At 48.9% G+C, this 20,028-nt stretch overlaps 2 protein-coding genes across 2 annotated transcripts in view; both read left to right on the top strand.

The window, feature by feature from the left end:
* The first annotated feature begins 1,470 nt into the window (after positions 1-1,470).
* On the top strand, positions 1,471-6,669 carry si:dkey-23o4.6 (retinol dehydrogenase 12). The gene is made up of 7 exons (XM_063486839.1): positions 1,471-1,637; positions 1,977-2,111; positions 4,271-4,462; positions 4,533-4,694; positions 4,774-4,893; positions 5,090-5,294; positions 6,087-6,669. The coding sequence occupies exons 1-7, from the start codon at positions 1,499-1,501 to the stop codon at positions 6,190-6,192; spliced, it is 1,059 nt and encodes a 352-aa protein (XP_063342909.1). The 5' UTR covers positions 1,471-1,498; the 3' UTR covers positions 6,193-6,669.
* Positions 6,670-13,111: 6,442 nt separating this feature from the next.
* The window catches only part of LOC134636037 (atrial natriuretic peptide receptor 1-like), a 63,749-nt gene continuing 56,832 nt past the window's right edge, over positions 13,112-20,028 (top strand). Inside the window, exons 1-2 of the mRNA XM_063485788.1 lie at positions 13,112-13,285; positions 14,393-15,183. Of these exons, the coding sequence (XP_063341858.1) occupies positions 14,448-15,183 (736 nt within the window). The 5' untranslated portion in view covers positions 13,112-13,285; positions 14,393-14,447. The remainder of the gene's footprint in view (positions 13,286-14,392; positions 15,184-20,028) is intronic.

Raw genomic sequence — 20,028 nt, 5'->3', positions numbered from 1 at the left:
TCTTCTTTTTGTTTTGTTTTGATGGGGAGTGGCCAATGTCCGTGACGTCACGAGCTGAAAAAGCGCATTAAGAAAAACAAATAAAAACGATTTTATTTTTTTCTGGTGAAAAAAGTAACTCACACAGGTGAGGCTCACCTTTCCTTACATATAAGTATAACGTGCCGTCCCTAAATGTCTCTAAAGTAAACACCCACAGAGTGCTGAGTGTGGATCTGAAGACATTTAAATTTGACTTTGGTCAGTACAGTTTGCTGGACAGAGCAGATGAAACTCGAGCTGAGAGCAGGACTGTTATATGTATTATGTAGCGATTTTATTCTGATTTATTTCATTTTATTGTTTACCAAGGAGCAGAGTGTCATCAGAGTCAACGTTACTGTCAAAAACTACATGTACAGATCATACACAGGAAACTGCAGGGCTCCCGTGGCCCTCAGTGTTACACTAAACAACATGAAAGTCTTATACACACAACAGTGTCCAACACAATCCGAGTGTTTGTGGGCACTGTGGGTCAGAGGGAAGACGTGGGTGCAGGTCTGGTTGACAGGGAGAGAGTTCAGCATCCTGCCAGCCTGATGGGCGAAGCTGTCTCTCAGTCTGCTGGTTCTGGCCCGCAGGCTCTTCAGTCTCCTTCCTGATGGCAGCAAACTGAAGAAGCTGTTGGACGGATGGGTGGAGTCACCTGTGATGCAGAGAGCTTTTAGGGTGAGGCGGGTGCAGTAGATGTCCTGGAGAGAGGGAAGAGAAGCACCCACGATCCTCTCTCTGCTCTCACTGCTCGTTGCAGCTGTTTCCTGCAGACCCAGTGCAGCAGCCATACCACACAGTGATGCAGCTGGTGAGGATGCCTCTGTAGAAGGTGCTCATAGTGGGGGTTGAGGCTCGCTGTCCTCAGTTTGAGGAGGAAGTAGAGTCACTGTTGGGCTTTACTGACCACGATGCTATGTCCTTTGACCAGGAGAGATCTTCTGAGATGTGCACACCCAGGACCTTGGTGCTGCCTATCCTCTCCACAGCAGCACCGTTGATGGTTAGTGAGGTGTGCAGGGTGTGAGTTCTCCTGAAGTCTATGATGATCTCCTTGGTCTTCTCCACGTTCAGGGACTCGGCCAGATGTTTAACTTCACTCCTGTCGTAGGTCTCATCGTTGTTGCTGATGTGACCTACCACAGTTGTGTAGTCTGCAAACTTGATGAAGCGGTTGTGTGATGGTGTGCAGTCGTGGGTCAGCAGAGTGAAGAGCACATCCTCGGGGAGCCCCCGTGTCCTGCTGCTGGAGGTGTTGCTGCTGACCTGTACTGTCATCACTAACAGTTTCTTTTTCCTGCCCGTGGCAGAGATTGGTGGTTCCTGGTGGCACTTGTGATCCTTCCTGCCCAGCACGTGGAACTGATTCCAGAGCAGCTCTGTGCTGGATAATCTCCTCTAATCTGTTAATCTCTCCTTCCTCCGTCTGGTTTAGCTCCCTCTCAGTCTGTTCTGACCTGCAGGGATGAAAGCTGCACATTCTGGGGGCTTCCTGGTGCTGCCGTGGCCCGGTGGCGGCGGCAGCTCAGACCCGGCCCTGGGAGAGGAAAGTCAGGGGCGCCTGATGCTGAGATGTGGAGCTCTGCTGGGAGTCACGCTGATTTGTAAGATTTAACTTCTCAATAATTCAAACAGTGTTACATTAGAGCCCAAAATAATGTCTCAGTTAATATTACAGACTAAGAGCCATTGACCTGCATGCAGACAAATACATTGTTGGTTGTTCTGCATTCAGGGTCCAGATGTGTTCCACAGCTGGAGCCGCTGCTGCTGTGAGCTTACATGCAGAGTCAGTTTTGATGTAAAAGTGTTATAGGCAGGTTAATGGCAGCGTTCCAGTCCTCGAAGAGTTCATGAAGTTTCTCACAGAAATAACACCAGATCCAGGCCTCACCCCACTGCTGCCATACCCACAGAGAGTGTGTGTGTGTGTGTGTCTGCAGGCGTGGCGGTGTTGAGGAAGTGGATTGCAGGTGGAATTTGTCGCTGCTCGGTTCATCTGGATGGGAAAACAGTTGTGATCACCGGAGCAAACACTGGCATCGGCAAAGAGACGAGCAGAGATCTGGCACGCCGAGGTCAGCCCGGTTTGATCCCGTTTTACTGCACGAACACTCGAATGTCTCCTACAAGAAAGAACGAAGCTTTAGAAGCTGCTCACAGGGAAACAGTACAGTCCCATGTTGTGGTCGTGTTATTGTAAACTGAGACTCACTGATTTGTTGCTTCTGTCAGCACTCACCTCAGCAGTAAACACCTGTGATCCAGCCAAACATTCCCACCCCATAACACTGCCTCCACCCTTTTCTCTCCATCCTCCTGATACAGCTTCATCTCAGTTTCACATGTTCAAAGACGGTTTTCAGGAAGTGCTTGTTTTAAAGTCTGATTGGCCCTCGTTGTGCCCGAGGATACCCAAGGTTTGCACCTTGTTGTATCTCCATCCTACGAAAGCATCGCAGTGATCGTCCTGCAGAGCGTTTCAGGCCTTTTAGATGCTGTGAAGTTGTTTTTCTCACCATGGAAATAATTCTGTAATCTTCCACTTCAGTGTCTTCTGTGGTCGTTAAGGTCCTTTGGTAATGCTGAGCAGTTTAGTGCATTGATTATTTTAAACACTGATTTGATTGACTGGTCTTTAGTGAACACGGTGCTCAGCTGTGGAAATCTTTCTTCATTTCTTTACTCAAATGTGATTGAAAGTCATTAGAGAACAAATCTGTAACGGTTCAAAACATTTCTAGAAGGTCATAAAAGAAGACGAGAAATGCGTGAGGGCTGCTAATCCTGGCTCAGCAGCGATCCACGTCTGAGCGCGTGCGCGTGCTGCCTGCATGTTTCCCAGGAACACAAACTAAGATCTTCTTTCTGTTCTAGTGAAGTCTGTACATGTTTCACCTCACCACTTACTTTAAAAAAGTAATTAGTTACTAATTACTGATTACTTAGTTACTTTATTACTTAGTTGCTTTTCAAAAACATGATACACAACCTGAATATGTAATAAACTGAACAGACCTTTCAGTACAATTCAATTTTTTCTTCATATAAATTTGAATCAAATGTAAAAGTCTATTTTTTGTTTTATGAGTTTTAACCTTTTAACTTTATGCATCAAGCAAAAATGAAATTATTTCAACAGTCTGTGACTTGAAGAAATGTGTTTAACATTTAAACCTATTTTCTGTATATAAAATAAAATCATGTGTTTACACTCAGTCTGCAATAAAACACAGCAGAAAATAAGTAAAATCAAAGATTCAGCAGCTCTGAGTCCTGTCGCTCTTAAATCTGTTGTCAGCTGTTTAGCAGGAGTGGGGCGGGTGGAGGTTTGCCCCCAGCGGTCATGTCAGTGGGCGGATCCGGGGGTTTCTCTGCGTGCTCGCTGCTCGCTCAGAAGTTTTCTTCCCACGCAGAGTGCACAGCAGACGCTGATGTTTGTGTCACTTTTTACAAACTAAAACTTAAAGTAATGTGATTACTTCCACACTTTAAACGCTGCATGGTCGTGCTCTCTCCATCACTCCATGTTATCCATCGTTGATCTGCACACGTCTGTTGCCACGGGCGTCGCACTCGCTTACGTCACTGTCATGAGACACAAACAAACAAAATCATAACGGTTTAGTAACGCAGTAACACAGCGTGCGTACGGGAAAGGAACAGTAATCTAATTACTTTTTTGCAATATTAATTGATTACTTTACTCATTACTTGAAAAAAGTAATCAGATTACAGTAACGCCTTACTGCCCATCTCTGCCCGGGACATCTGCCCTCTCAGACACTCAGAGGAAAAGCGATAATCTGCTCACACTTTCAATTCTCTTAAATTCAATTCAACTTTATTTTTATGGCATCAAATCACAACCAAAGTTGCCTCACGGCGCTTCATATTGAAAAGATCCTACAAAAGCAGACACCAACAATCAGATCACATGACTCCTATGAGCAAGTGCTTTGGTGAAGGTGGGAAGGAAAAACTCCCTTTTAACTGGAAGAAACATCCAGGAGAACCCGGCTCAGAGAGGGGCGGGGCCATCTGCTGCGACCGGTTGGGGTTGGGGGAGGAGACGGGACAGAGACGCGCTTAGATAAGTGAGTGAAGAAGGTCTCTGGCCGTTACCGTGACCTCTGATCATGTCTGAGGCCGGTGCACATCGTTAATAAGGCTCACGGACTGACTGTGTGTCACAACAAGTGAGCTCTTCTTCACGTGTTTGTCTGGTTGACATCAGGAGCCCGGGTGGTGATGGCGTGCAGGGACCTGACCCGGGCAGAACGGGCGGCTGAGGAAATCCGCCGGTCGACAGGAAATGGTAACGTGGTGATCAGACACCTGGACCTCGCTTCCACTTACTCCGTTAGACAGTTTGCTAAAGACTTCCTGGACAGCGAAGAAAGGCTGGACATCCTCATCAACAACGCAGGTGAGCACACCTGTGAACAGGTGAACGCCTGTTTGTCTTTTCATCGTTCTGAGCATCCGTCTGTCTGCAGGAGTGATGATGTGTCCAAAACAGCTGACAGAGGACAACTTTGAGACACAGCTGGCGGTCAACCATCTGGGTCACTTCCTACTCACCAATCTGCTGCTGCCGAAGCTGAAGAGCTCCTCCCCCAGCCGTGTGGTCAACGTGTCCTCCGTTGCCCACCATGGAGGTACCCCCTACCCCTTAAAAGATCTCAGTGCTGATGATGTTTGTGTTGTTTCTATAACACCTCATATGTTTTTTTATAGGTCATATTGACTTTGACGATCTGTTCTTCAGCCAGAGGCCATACAGCGCTCTGGAGAGCTACAGACAGAGCAAACTGGCTAACATCCTCTTCTCCAGAGAGCTGGCCCGACGTCTCTCAGGTCCCCACAAACACTGAACGCCACAAACGCTCAGAGGTCCCCGTAAATATTCAAAAGCCTCAGAGGTCCCCGCTGTAAAATGGTTTGATGGCAGGAAGGGTTACCTCGCCCCTCAGAGCTGTGATGTGATTGACTGCTGAGCTCCCTAAAGTACCTGTAAACCCGCCTCCTGACTCTGTCCTCACCTTTCCTGCAGGCTCTGGTGTGTCGTCGTTCTCTCTTCACCCAGGCGTGATCCGGACCGAGCTGGGTCGCCATGTGGAGGGTTGGTTCCCCCTGCTCGGGCTGCTGCTGAAGCTCCCATCCCTGCTCCTCATGAAGACTCCGTGGGAGGGCTGCCAGACCAGCCTGTACTGCGCTGTGACGCCGGGCCTGGAGGAACTGTCTGGATGCTACTTCAGGTAGGAGGCAGGGGAGGGGCTGAAGAAACACCTGTGCCTCTTTCTGTTCCCTGAGCATCTCAAAGTGTTGCGGTTAAAGTCTGAGGAGCAGAATTCAGGTCAAACAAGAGTAGACAGCTCTGATAACGTGGCCGTGTCTGAGCTGCTGCTGTTTGGGAGATCAGAGTTTTCACTTCATGTCATTTCTCTGTTTTCTCCTCTCTCAGCTTTAAGTAGTAAACACGTTTAAATAAATGGAGTAACTTTTTAAAATGATGTTATTGAAGCCCTCTGCGTTTTTGACTGCCATCGACAGGGTGGAGTACATTGTTTCAGCTAATGCTAGCTAGCTTGACTGTCAGCGTGCATCCACAGGCTGTGAGAGGCTATCACACTGACACAGACACCTGCTAATCACTAACATCCAATTAAAACCCCCAAATTTCACTCACCTAAACCAGAGCTCCGCCTTCTTGGACAGTAACCTCACAGCAGCCATATTATTGGTCAGATGATGCCATTAAAAACAGCACAAACACAGTCCAGAGGTCCAGTTCACCCTTGCATGCAGCGAGCAGCTACAGCTGCCTGTGTCTCCATCCACTTGTCGGTCAAAGAGGCAACGATGCAAACTTTAAACCTGGACGTTAGAAGAGCTGCAGGTTTGAACTTCAGGTTGATCGATGAACAAAAACATATGTAAACATTGGAGATTGTTTGATTATAAACACATGCAGAGCCTTTCTGGGTTTATTTCCATTTTAAACACATTAAACTGAGTCACTTGTTCAATGTTCATATCTGTGTTTGCAGCGACTGTGCAGAGAAAGAAACTGCTCCAGAGGGACAGGATGATGTGGCGGCAAGAAAACTGTGGGAGGTGAGCACACGACTGGTCGGACTGAAGAACACCTGCTGACCTTTAACCTCTGACACGCGAAGCAATGGAGCTGCAGACTGCGGCCAAATGAGGACAGAAACAAACAGACTTACCTCTTGTAGAGACAAATGAAGCTCTGTGTTGTTGCCCCGTTTGAGTCCCAGATGTTCCAGCTGCTGATATTTCTCCTGTCCTCCAGAACCTGGACTCTCATGTGCAACATAAACCTCCTGTAGAGATCACGTGTCCCCTGGCTGTTCCCTAAATATTTCCTGACTTTTCCTTTGGTTTTTCTCCATTATATGTTTATTATTCCATCACGGATCTTCATGCTTTCCTCTTTTGATGCTTTCGCTGACTTCCTGTGTCCTCCTCTTTACTGGTTGGTGATGTGTGGAGTTCAGCTGTGCGGACGTGAAGCTTTGGGTTTTATTAAAGACAGTTTGACTGTTTTTATACTCTGTGTGTGTTTAATAGATTCAATAATAATAAATCCAGAATGAAGCTCATCTCTCATTTTGCTGCACTTTGAATTTCTCCAATATGAGCATGCTCTGTGGGTGGAGATTGGCGAGCAGCTTTCTTTCCAATAAATGAGGCCTCGTTTCTTACGCGTGGTTCCAGCTCTTCTTGGTGTCACAGGGGTCAAAGTGCTCCAGAAGGGTTCATTCTTCACGTAGAGCAGCAGCACTGCCCAGCTTTGGGATTCTTCCAGTGACAGCATGGAGATCCTTGCTCGGTAATAAGAAAATAATGAGATCCTACCGCCGGCTTTTACCCTTCAAATATCCCGTGTCGTGTTTTGGTGCACATGCTAAACTGCCCCTCCATGATTTCTTCTTCATGTCAAACAAAGATAGCCTGTAAATACATCCTCCTGAGAGAGCAGAATTCATGGTTCCCTCAGTTACAGCGAGTCGTCCTGAAGCAGCAGAGCAGCCCAGACCATCACCATATCTGCCTGCTGCTGAATGTTCTCTTTATGAAATCCTCTGTTAGTGTCATGCTGATGTAACTGGACTCAAACTTTCCAGAGTTCAGCTTTGTCTCATCAGTCCACAGAATATTTCCTCAAAGTTTTACACTGCACTCGCTGATGCTCGCCTTCAGCAGCTGCCGGTCGAACCAGAGCAGGAAAATTGAGCGTGCTGGTAAAAGCTGCCTTTAATAAACCAGAAGGTCTCTTATCAAGAGGTACCTGTGGAGTCTGTTCCTTGTACCAATGGGCCTTTCTGAGAGCTCTAATGATCTTATTTTAGGCCTCTCATTGTAAAGCTGTCAGTGAACCATCACACATGAGCAAGTGATTCAGAGGTGTGTGAGCAGGTGGCCATTGTAGTGCAGGAGCGCCTCAAAAGACCTCCGTCACGAGGTTAATGTGGCAGACAAAGAAAGGAGGGTTTGAATCGTAAATTACAGAAATTATGAGCACTGAAAGAATCTTTCTGTCAGAAATAAATTCAGATTGATTAAATAGGCAAACGTTCACTAAACATTATTCTGATGTCTCTTAGAACAGAAGCATCAGCAGACCCGGGTTTAAACGTGATGCTAATGACGAGTAAATAATGAAGAAGGCGCTTGAGTGTTCAACAACATACAGTCCCAGCCAACGCCACGGGGCTCGTGGGTAATGAAGGCCCTGCAGTCAGGCTGGATGTGACATCTTTTTGAATATTTACAGCGTTTCCTGCTGAATAATTGATGACACAATCCTGAAGGGGGGGAGGGGGGGGGCACTTCTACTTCCTGCTGAAATGGCAGCTCCAATGGGGGGGGGGTAGGCTGCCGGGGGATTCCCATGATGCACTGGGTGTTTCTTCTTCACTAACTATGTGTTAATAGACCTCTCTGCATTGAATCATATCTGTTATTAATCTCTGTCTCTCTTCCACAGCATGTCTTTATCCTGTTTTCCTTCTCTCATCCCAACCAATCACAGCAGATGGCCCCGCCCCTCCCTGAGCCTGGTTCTGTCGGAGGTTTCTTCCTGTTAAAAGGGAGTTTTTCCTTCCCACTGTCGCCAAAGTGCTTGCTCATAGGGGGTCATATGATTGTTGGGTTTTTCTCTGTATCTATTATTGTAGGGTCGACCTTACAATATAAAGCACCTTGAGGCGACTGTTGTTGTGACTTGGCGCTGTATACATAAAATTGAATTGAATTGACCTGTGAGTGTTACGGGGCTCGGAGACCAATACGTGGACGTGGACCCAGATGTGGATATGAGTACGGGAAGCAATGCTAAGGTTTCTCACAAACTTTATTTGGTGACACAAAGAAATGAAAACCCAGAGAGGTACTGCTACAACATGTGTCAGACGTGCGGGGCTCTGTGAACGGAGGGAAGGGTTTATCAGCCGAGGCTCAGGAAGTCCGGGGTGCAGATGAGGAGACAGACTGAGTTATGGCAGGTGGAGTGGTAATGGCATGAAGAGAAGCGTGGATAGCCGGGTGAGCATCCAGCAAGGGTGTGAACAACCAGATCTGATTGATCTGGAGTTCCAGGCAGGTGGGGAAAGGTGGTGATCAGCGTCCAAGAAGTGAGCAAGCTGCAGGCAGTGGTGAATCCAGAGACCACAAGGAGAGTATGGTAAGTTATCCATAGTTACTTAGTACGGCGAGTAAAGATGGCCTGTTACTAACACAAGTTAGCTGACAAACTGGCGAAGAGCAGATGTGGACACTGGTGTTAAATACTAAATGGACTGATTCTTATATAGCGCTTTTCTATCCTCCTGGAGTGCTCAAAGCGCTCTATACAACGTGCACCATCCACCCAATCTCACAAGCACTGTCTCTATACTTGGTGCTTTCTAACTACATTCATACTCCGATGCATCGGAGAGCAACTTGGGCTTAGGATACTTGGCATGCAGGGATCAAACCACCAACCTTCTGATCAGTAGGTGACCTGCTCTACCTCCTGAGCTACAGCCACCCCAAATACTACCTGCAGATTAACCAGGAGTTTCCACAGGTGAGTGTGGCAGGTGCACTGATGATTGCTCCACCCAGGGGAGGAAACAGAGATATCGTGGAAAAACACTGGTGACTCAGCCTTGACAGTGAGGAGATCAGAGGTCTCTCAGAGCGTTCACACACACTTTTATTTTGACATCACAGGTGTCTGTTTTAGCTGATGACGGTGCTTCACCGATGGAGCTACATGGCATCCACAGCGTCCACAGCAGCACACCACCTGCTCCTCGCTGACGTTCTTCTGTTCTTAGCTCTTTATCCCGAGGATCGTCCAATCATCTTCTCTCTAATATCAGCGTTATGAACGTCTGCATGCGTCTTCACGACGGGTTCTCTTTATCACTGACGTCACTCACCGTCTCTTACAGCTGATGTGTCCTGCTTTTCCTCACTTCCTGCCATGTGTTTCCTGTTCTGGACCTTCATATTGGGCGTTTCTCAATATGCGTACTTGTGCGTACTTGCGTTCTCGTGTACTCGTGATACGTCATCAGTCGGAGACCAAGTACTGTTCCAATTCGAAGTACGCATCACGCCGAGAACGCGAAAAAGTCCCGGATGTGTTCTCGCTCCGCCCGTTTTATCGAGCATGCATCGGTGTGGACTTGGTACAGCTAAATATCCCAGAATGCATTTCGTCCAGAACAGCGGACTCCCGGCACATCGTTTTCAACCCCCCCCCCCCCCCCCCCCCCCCCGCCCGACCTGAAGGTGGGGGGGCCAACTTCACTCAGGTCCCCGACCTGCGGTCTTTTCGCTACTCAGGTTAAAGAAACCCAAGCAGCTGTCTATAGTATTGAGTGTCCACTAAAATAAAAATAAAAGCGTTCCAACATCTCACCTGCTTGTTTTTATTAAGGTATGTACACGTATGTACATGTACACTATTTTTATTAATAGAGGTTTCACTACTGAGGTTAACAATGATATATAAGTCACTTAGATCACTTCTAAATGTTAATGTTTGGTTTATTTCAGTGTTTTATTTGTTCCTGAGTAAACCGGTTTGGCTGTGATTAAAGTTAAGCTTCATAACATGTTACTCACAGTTAAATTAAGAGGGGACGGCAGTAGAAACTCCGGACCTGTGACATCATCACGTACGCTGGTGTTCCAATTGTACAAATCGCGAGTCCGTGCTCGCGTTCTCGGCCAGTACGTACTCGCCGAGAACGCGAGTACGTACTCGCGTACTTGAGAATTGAGAAACGGCCATTAAGTCTACTCTGAACTCTCACTTTATCTGCCCTCATGACCAGCTGATCGTTGCCTGGGTGCTGCCCCTCAGCAGGCTTCCAGATGTTGTCCATTTAGATGAATGTGGACTTTAAGGGACGGTGTCCTTGAATATTTTATTTTAACTTAAGGCAAAACCTTTATTAGCGCACGTGCACGCTGACATTACACCAAACATGTTGGTTGTGAGCCATCAGCAGCAGGATTATGAAGCTGTTTTTTAGGGGTGGGTTTTTATAATCGATTTATCGATTAAAATCGATTCTAGCTTGGATAACGTGAAATCGATTCATTAAAATCCTGAATCGATTTTTTTAATATAAATTTATTTTGCCCGAAACGCCAGAATCTCAGGTGAAACCTCACAAAATTTCAACAACCACCAAACAGCTAAGACAGTAAATGAGAGCAGGAACACGGATTCTGCACAAGGACGTAAACACACAGCGCGACCCGCGGATCAGAATCAGTGAGATGTCGCCTTTCTCACCTGACGGCACGGACACGGTCGGGGCTGAAAGCCGACAGCTCGCTGATGCTGATCTGTCGGCGGGTCCGCGCTTTGTGTTCACGCCTGTTTTGCGCTGATTCTAAAGCTGTTAGTTTGATCTCTGTCCAAACAATATTGACCGAACCAGCAGCAAAAGAAGATCCAAACTACGCTTCACATAAACAACAACAACTCTGACTTTTGCTGCTTTGCTTCCACCATGATAAAATCACACTTCATGCACAGCTCTCTCTCTCTCTCTCTCTCTCTGAACAGTTTCCCGTCTAAAAATCTGTTTTCTGCATTATTCGCTTGCTTGTTACGCACAAGTCTACTGTTGTTTACAGCGCTGTCGGCCGCTGTTTTTTTTCCTTTTACATACTTCCTAAAAGAAAACCTAATTTCTGCCGTTCAATACTGAACAAATTTAAACTTTTTAAAATGATGTAAAATGCAAAACGCTTAGCCGTGTCTCTAATAAAACGTCAGAGGTAACGTTCATATGTTGATTAATGGTTTTCTTTCGTTTTTGATGTACTGCAGAATATTTTTATAAAATCCCAGGCCAGGAAAACCACCTTCATGTTTTTCTGTTTAATCTTCAGCTACTTTGACACAAAGGCGTCTGCTGTGACACTTACACCTTTGATAAAGTCTTGCGTGTGTCAGCTTCCTTATTATAGATACAAAAATATGTAAATGTACTGATCTGAATTATAATATTTCTGACTGTCAAAATTTCCCAGATTCAAATCGAATTGAATCGAATCGTGGATCGAATCGATTCGGGACCTTGTGAATCGGAAACGAATCGATTCTAGAAATCAGTGACGATACCCAGCCCTACTGTTTTTCCACTTTCAATGTTAATGTGGTGATTTTAAGGAAGTAATGAGCTCATGCAGCGAGCAGCGTGATCTGTGGTTAAACAGAAGATAAGATCTGTAAAGGAATAAATCTTTCTCAGAGACGCTCTGATCTCAAAGGAGAAGCACCAGATGACGTCACCATGAATAAAAACAGCTGAACACACTAACCCTAACCCAGAGGTCCAGTTCTACAGCCAGCTGTTCTGTCCATGTGGACGTTGTGGAGGACTATAAATACCTCAGAGTACATACAGACTATAAACTGGACTGGGTTAGAAACACCACTGCGCTTTACAGGAAGGGCCAGAGTCGTCTCTGAGGTCCTTCAACATCTGTCGGACAATGCTCAGGATTTTCTTTGAGTCTGTTGTGGTCAGTGCTATCCTCTGTGCTGTTGCATGCTGGGACAGCAGGTTGAGGGTCACAGATGCCAACAGACTCAATAAACTGATCAGAAGCCTGTAGGGATGGAGCTGGACCCTATTAGGGTGGTGTCTGAGAGGTGGATGTTGTCCAAGATAAGGACGATGCTGGATAATACCTCCCACCCACTCCATGACGCATAGCCGGACTGGCCATCGGGCATTTGCCCGGTGGGCCGGAAAGGGGAGGCAGGAGGAGGAGAGATCCGAGGCGGCCGCCGGTCCGAGCGTCAGGTGAACTGAACTTCAGGTAAGAAGTTCTGAGCTGCAGTCTATCTGGGTCAGATATAAACCAAGTTTAGGTGGTTTATATCTAAACTTTTGTTGTGCTGACTTTTTACAGTCAGTTACAATAACTCGTACTAGCATGACGGAGTTTCTATACAGCTGGGTGGGTGCTATGATGTTACTGATAGTGGGCCAATCTCTAGTCAAAATGCCCGGGCCGATTTCTTGTCCCAGTCCAGCCCTGCCATGACGTGCTGGCCAGTCACAGGAGCACGCTCATTTAGAGAACGAGATTACCCATAATGCACCACTGAATGACACACATCTCTGTACAGCTCCATCTAATGCACAGCACACAGTGAAATAAAGTTTCACAGGTCAGAGTTAAATGTCAATCATATATATTTCACCTCTGTAATATTCTGGATGTTTATAATTGAGCCGTTAGAGCGATTTCTTATGTTTGTAACTTTATATTATTTCACTGGTTCAGCCTGTTGCTGTCATTGTCTTGGAGCGACTGTAAACACATCATTTCCTCATAAAGTGTTCTGATTCTGATAACATGGGCGTCTGTGGAGACTGACGCTATGCTGCCTCTGCTGGACACCAGAGGAACTGCAGGTGTGGAGCTAATTTCCAGCCACCAGAGGGCGCAGTGACAGCGCCGCTGTTTGCCTCTGCTGTGCAGCCCTGGTCTGGTTCCTCCCCCCGGCTCCTCCCCGGCTCTCCGCCCTGCAGGCTGTGATCGGTCCGGCTGCTCCGCTGCTGTGTGGCAGTGGGAGCTGAGTGGGCTCGGGCTGACACTCCGGAGGGCTCGTGCCTGTGACCTGAGCGGACTTGGAGGATTTAAAGCTGATCTGCGCGCACCGAGGGTCGCGGCTGCGCACGTGAACGCGCTGAATGTAAGTGTGCTGAAGTTCCGTGTTTTTATCTCTGAACGTGTTTTTACAGCGTTAAAGTTTGGAGACATACTTTTCCTCCGGGGGGCAAAGTTCAGGCAGCCCGAGGACGGACAGCTGCGGTCCGCGGGCGCAGACGCTTTTAGGCACGGCGTGTATGGAAGCCCGTTAGTGCCAACGTGCCCGCAGGTGATCCCGTGTGCACACGGTCACAGCTGCAGGATGAGCAACTGGCGTGGCAGAGTGGCAGCTCTGAGCCTGTCTCTGTGCTGAAAGCTGCACCGGGAGACGAGCATGACCCCTTCACCCTCATCCACCCACCATCACCCACATCCACAGTGTGTCTGAGGCTCTGAGCTGCTCCACGTTCAGGTTGTTTTAGGGGCGGCGGTGGCTCAGGAGGTTCAGCATCCACTGATCAGAAGGTTGGTGGTTCGAAACCTGGCTGCCCCAGTCTGCGTGCCCGACATCGATGTGCAAGATACTGACCCTGAGTTAGTGTGTGTGTGAACGAGGCGTGATGAGGAGCGTGTTTTTCCTGGCGTGTTTCAGAGGACGGTCTGTCTCAGCTGAGCAGCTGAAACTTAGAGGCGAGCGAGCGTCCTCTGCTGTGGCCCCGAAGCTTCCGCTTCACATCAGTGCTGCTTCAAAACTCATTTTTATTCACTGGCCTTTGACTCAGTGGGTAACTGACACTGTTATTGTTATTTATTTATTGTATTTATTATTCTTATTGTATTTTTAATATTTCTGGTCAGCCATGTGTTGTTTTTAAAGTGCTGTATAAATAAATTATGGTATGGAGCTTCAATGGCGGTCTCACTGTAGCACAGGCAGGTCTGGCGCTCATGAGGCCGACTGATGGCGCGTATTTGTCTGACATCACGGTGGCTTCGTCTTGTTTGTTTAGAGGGCGGAGGGTCTTCCAGGAAAGCTTCAGGGAGTTTGTCTCCCCCGCCTCGGCGAGGCCTTTAAGGACTGACGGAGCAGATTGTTGGAGTGAGGCGAGGTGTGACGGCCGCTCGCGCTGTGCTCAGCATGTGATTAAGCTTTGCTTACAGCGAGTTTCACACCTCAGGTCTGTCTAACGCTTCTGTTGTGTCTCTGCAGCTCGCGGCGCTCAGTTAGCCAGCTGCGGTGGACGTGGACCACCTGTGGGCGGAGGATGGCCCGCTGGAAGGAAGGCGCCGCCCTCCTGCTGGCTCTGCCGGTTCTGCTCAGCCTGCGAGCGGAGGCCCGAACTCACGGCCCGGGTCAAACCCGGCATGACCACGATCGCCTCCAGAACATCACACTGGCTGTCATTTTACCAGAGAACAACACCAGATACCCATGGGCGTGGCCTCGCATCGGCCCAGCCGTGGACCGGGCCATCAGAAACATCAACGCCGACTCCACCCTCCTCCCCAACCATCACCTCGTGTACTTCTTCAAGAACAGCCAGGACAAGGATGGGATGTGCTCCGAGTCTGTCGCCCCGCTCATGGCGGTGGACCTGAAACTCGCCTACAACCCGTGGGCGTTCATCGGGCCCGGCTGCTCCTACAGCTCCTCCCCCGTCGGCCTCTTCACCACCCACTGGAGCGTTCCCATGGTGACGGCGGGCGCCCCGGCCGTGGCGTTTTCCAGCGGAACGTACCTGTCTATCACCAACACGGGGCCCACGCACAAGAAGCTTGGGCGGTTCGCGGTGCGGATCTGCGAGCATTTTGGGTGGCGGGAACAGGTGATGGTTGTCTTCAGCGACAACAAGAAGGACGACCGGCCATGCTACTTCGCCATCGAGGGTCTGTACATGGAGCTGAGCAACATCAACATCAGCGTCGAGGAAAGCGTGTTCATTGAGGACAAGTCCGTGACCTACTCCCAGATCCTCTCCAAAATCCAGGATAACGGGCGAGGTGAGTCCGCGACCGGCCGCCAAATAAACGTGCTTCCTGCCAGATACACAAACTGGTCTCTGTAGGTGACGCCCCCTTTATGACACCTGTACGTTAAGGTCATCTGAGTCAAATCAGAGTTTTAACTAAAACTGAATGTGAACAAACACGGCGACGCTCGAGCGTCCAGGAAAGCAAATCAGAGAGCTGCTCACGTGGACGTGGCATTTTCGGCACGTGGCGAGCTGCGGTGGCGTGCTTTGTCTTTGATTCTCGTGACTGACGTCATGTGACGTCCACACCATGCCATTTTCCTCGCAGCAAAAACTATCTAGAAATCAGCTTTGTCCAGAGCGCTCAACGTCTCGTGTTAGTCCAGAAAAACCAGCAGACACCAGGTAGATCACACCGCTCTGTCCAATCAGAAACCTTTATCTGTGCACAGCATCACCCTGCTGCTACACACACACATGAACACACACACGCACACACACACGCACACACACACGCACACACACACGCACACACACACGCACACACACACACGTCGGGTATTCATAACTTGTAGGGACCATTTACCCCAAACCACCTTAACCCTGTCACGAAAACCACAGTGTGAGCGGGGACGGGTCCCCACAAAGATATGAATACATGCTCAGAGAAACACACACACACACACAGACACACACACACACAGACACACAGACACACACACACACAGAAACGATGTGTGTGTGTGCGGTCCTTCTCCTCCCCCACCTCCCCCTCCTCCTGCTCCCCCTCCTCCTCCTGCTCCCCTTCCTCCTCCTCCTGCTCCCTCTCCTTCTCCTCCTCCTCCTCCTCCTCGCCCTCCCCCTCCTCCTCCCTCTCCTCCTCCCCACCTCCCCCTCCTCCTGCTCCTCCTGCTCCCCCTCCTCCCCCTCCTCTGCAGCAGAGACAGAAACTCGAGTTGAATCGACCGCGATGCTGTGGCAGGTTTGTCAGAGGAGCTGCAGACACACACCTGTTGTTAAGTCATTTCCTGCGGTGTGTGAGGACAGTCAGAGATAATCAGACCTTCAGGTTTAATGCCGGAGCCGTCAGAGTCTAAACAGAAGGATTCTGACTCTGCACTGCAGTAAAGAGTCGTCGTGCAGTGTAGATAAACTTACAGCAGCTGGCAGTTTGGATGCTGGTGCTGAAAGTTGTGTTTCAGTAAGCTGCATATGTGGATGATTTTACGGCTTTGACCAGGTTCTCTTTAGCCTCTGAAGTCCTGCATGAAGCACAGGACTTTTATTTTGAAAGACCGCTACAGCTTGTCGCCGTAGACCCACATCTGGCTGTTTTTTCTTCGTGAAGCTCTAACCTGGGTGTCGTGTCCCAGCCGTCCCCTGCAGATACACCTGCAGAAGAACTCCTGCACTCGGAGCTTCGGCCCGTTCTCCAGCTGAGATCCGTGAGCTGAGATCACGGCCTCGGCCGGGCTGAGGTGCAAATGTGCGGGCAGTAAGGCGACCTGCCTCCAGGCCCTGATTTTTCAGGGTTTTAGTCATCCACAAAGCGCTCTAACCTTCCCGCATCGCTCGCTGTCTTTGATCGTCTTTTCATCATTTCTGCTGTCAAACTATAACAGCATAGTTTCTCCAGTACACAGCGAGGACTTCCGAGCATCCGTGAAGCCGTTCGCACACAGAGCAGGAGCAGGAGGAGAGGCTGGGACTCGTGTGTGATGGATAATTCAGAGAGGCTGGGAGTTTGTGGGAGTGAAAGTCTGTCGGGTGAGCTGAGGGAGAGCACAGGACCTGAGACGTGGTGCCCTCGGCTCAGCCACAGTTTAGCGATGGAGTCATAAATCGAGCGTTCTCTATCTGCGGAGGTGTATCAGTGTGTAAACCCGCCGAGAGCTCGAACAAACAGCCACAGACAGCTTCCCTCTCCGGTTCCCACAGAGCCAGCAAACCTCCCGACAGCACATTCATTAACAGAGGTCACAACCTGCCGCCTTATAAGGCCGCCGCGGACGCCTATCAGATCTGTAGGTATTTCCTGCCAAACACACTGAGGCTAATTTTACCTTGTGTCTGCCTTTTGTCTCCTTAATCAAACACTATGAGACCGAGTGAGACAAGCTGCTCTGAGTACAGCTCAGACTCTTTATTAGGAACAGCGTCAGACAGCAGCGAATCAGCCTCAGAGGTGTGTGAGCTGCAGGTGAGCTGCAGGTGAGGAGTTTGACTCCAGGAGCTCTGCAGTGGGAAAATCAGTCTTCTGCAGGTTACAGGATGTCTGGAAGCTTCTGGATAATCTGCGCGTTAAAACGCCACGCATGTCTCCCTGTCAGCACAGCCAACAGGACGATTACACTGAAAGGTTTTACTGAGATAAAAACCGCATAAACAGCTTCCTGTGGACTCCCGGTCAGCAGCAGGCAGAATAATCATCCAGTTAGCTCCAGTCTGGACTCCAGTTGACAAGTTGGAGACATGGGTTCAAAGTTTCCTGTGAGTGGAGGCGTCAGTCCTTTGGTGCAGATGAGCCCTGAGAGTTTGCAGAGAAGCTCCTGGGAGTGAACAGCCCTCCAGCTGATTAACCTCTCGCTTCAGCTCATCAGCCGTGCCCTCATTAATAATAATAATAATGTGTATGCGTTAGTCCCCGTAGGGAAATTAGGGAAATTCCTCTGCATTTAACCCATTCAGCCAGTGAAGCAGTGGGCAGCCACCAGTGCAGCGCCCGGGGAGCAGTGTGTGGGGACGGTACCTTGCTCAGGGGTACCTCAGGGTAGCCATTCAGTGGATTCGAAACCCCGACCTCCCGATCATGGGGCGACCACTCTACCTACTATCCCAGCCCCCCAAGGGGGCAAGCTCTTAGCTCCTCGCAGCTAACGGGCTAATAGGAGCCGAGAGTGGAACTAGTTTTTAAAGTCTCACTGGAGACCAAAGTAAACCCTAATGAGTGCTCTCACTGTGAGCTCTTTACAGCACTTGCTGATTCCACCGCGTCACTGTTTGCTGACACATTAGTGCTAATGGCCGCCGGCTGTTTCTCTCCGCTTTGCTGGAGGTGCTTACCTCCCTGAGAGTCATCACGTTCAAACCCGACACACCTGAGGCCAGACGGCCTGCTTACTCCTGACAACGACGACAAAACCGAGGAATGCAGCCTGGACTCAGCCGCTAACGCCTGCCTGATTCCTCTGCACATGAGGAGTCTCAGTGATGGCTCCCAGTGTCTCTGCAGGTACGCACACCTGTGCTCCTGACTCCCTCCTACCTCATTCCACCTCCAACTGACAGATTCTGTTACTAAACACATCCACCCACTTAACCCCACTCACTTTGTCCAATATTGTATATATATCCATCCATTTATCCATCCATCCACCCGTCCATCCATCCATCCATCCAACCAAACATCCACCATCCATCCATCCATACATCCATCCATCCAACCAAAGATCCATCCATCCATCCATCCATCCAACTATCCATCCATCCATCCATCCAACCAAACATCCACCATCCATCCATCCAACCATCCATCCATCCATCCAACTAAACATCCATCCATCCAACCAAACATCCATCCATCCACCCGTCCATCCATCCATCCAACCAAACATCCACCATCCATCTATCCAACCATCCATTCATCCATCCAACCAAACATCCATCCATCCAGCCAAATATCCATCCATCCATCCATCCAACCAAACATCCATCCATCCAACTATCCATCCATCCATCCATCCATCCATCCATCCATCCATCCATCCAACCAAACATCCACCATCCATCCATCCAACCATCCATCCATCCAACTAAACATCCATCCATCCATCCAACCAAACATCCATCCATCCACCCGTCCATCCATCCATCCATCCAACCAAACATCCATCCATCCATCCGTCCATCCAACCAAACATCCATCCATCCATCCATCCAGCCAACCAAACATCCATCCATCCATCCAACCAAACATCCATCCATCCAGTCATCCATCCAACCAAACATCCATCCATCCATCCAGCCAAATATCCATCCATCCATCCAGCCAGCCAAATATCCATCCAACCAAACATCCATCCGTCCATTTTCCATCCATCCATCCAACCAAACATCCATCCATCCATCCAACCAAACATCCATCCGTCCATCCATCCAACCAAACATCCATCTAACCAAACATCCATCCGTCCATCCATCCATCCATCCAACCAAACATCCAACCATCCATCCATCCGTACATCCATCCATCCATCCATTCAACCAAACATCCATCCATCCATCCATCTATCCATCCATCCATCCAACTATCCATCCATCCATCTATCCGTCCATCCATCCAACCAAACATCCACCATCCATCCATCCATTCATCCATCCATCCAACTAAACATCCATCCATCCAACCAAACATCCATCCATCCACCCGTCCATCCATCCATCCATCCATCCATCCATCCATCCATCCATCCATCCATCCAACCAAACATCCATCCATCCATCCGTCCATCCATCCAACCAAACATCTATCTAACCAAACATCCATCCATCCATCCAACCAAACATCCAACCATCCATCCATCCGTACATCCATCCATCCATCCAACCAAACACCATCCATCCATCCATCCAACTATCCATCCATCCATCTATCCGTCCATCCATCCAACCAAACATCCACCATCCATCCATCCATTCATCCATCCATCCAACTAAACATCCATCCATCCAACCAAACATCCATCCATCCACCCGTCCATCCATCCATCCATCCATCCATCCATCCATCCATCCAACCAAACATCCATCCATCCATCCATCCATCCATCCATCCATCCATCCATCCATCCAACCAAACATCCATCCATCCATC

This window comes from Pelmatolapia mariae, linkage group LG10_11, assembly GCF_036321145.2.
Source record: "Pelmatolapia mariae isolate MD_Pm_ZW linkage group LG10_11, Pm_UMD_F_2, whole genome shotgun sequence".
Taxonomy (NCBI): domain Eukaryota; kingdom Metazoa; phylum Chordata; class Actinopteri; order Cichliformes; family Cichlidae; genus Pelmatolapia; species Pelmatolapia mariae.
Note: the sequence above shows the minus strand (reverse complement) of the source record. Positions and strands in the feature narration are given on the sequence as shown.

Bases quoted from the DNA above. Each gene is read 5' to 3' on its own strand.
- si:dkey-23o4.6 (XM_063486839.1), top strand. From the start codon at position 1,499: ATGAAAGCTGCACATTCTGGGGGCTTCCTGGTGCTGCCGTGGCCCGGT. The intron at 2,112-4,270 runs GTCAGCCCGGTT...GGTTGACATCAG, and splicing joins CAGAGATCTGGCACGCCGAG to GAGCCCGGGTGGTGATGGCG. The intron at 5,295-6,086 runs GTAGGAGGCAGG...CTGTGTTTGCAG, and splicing joins CTGTCTGGATGCTACTTCAG to CGACTGTGCAGAGAAAGAAA.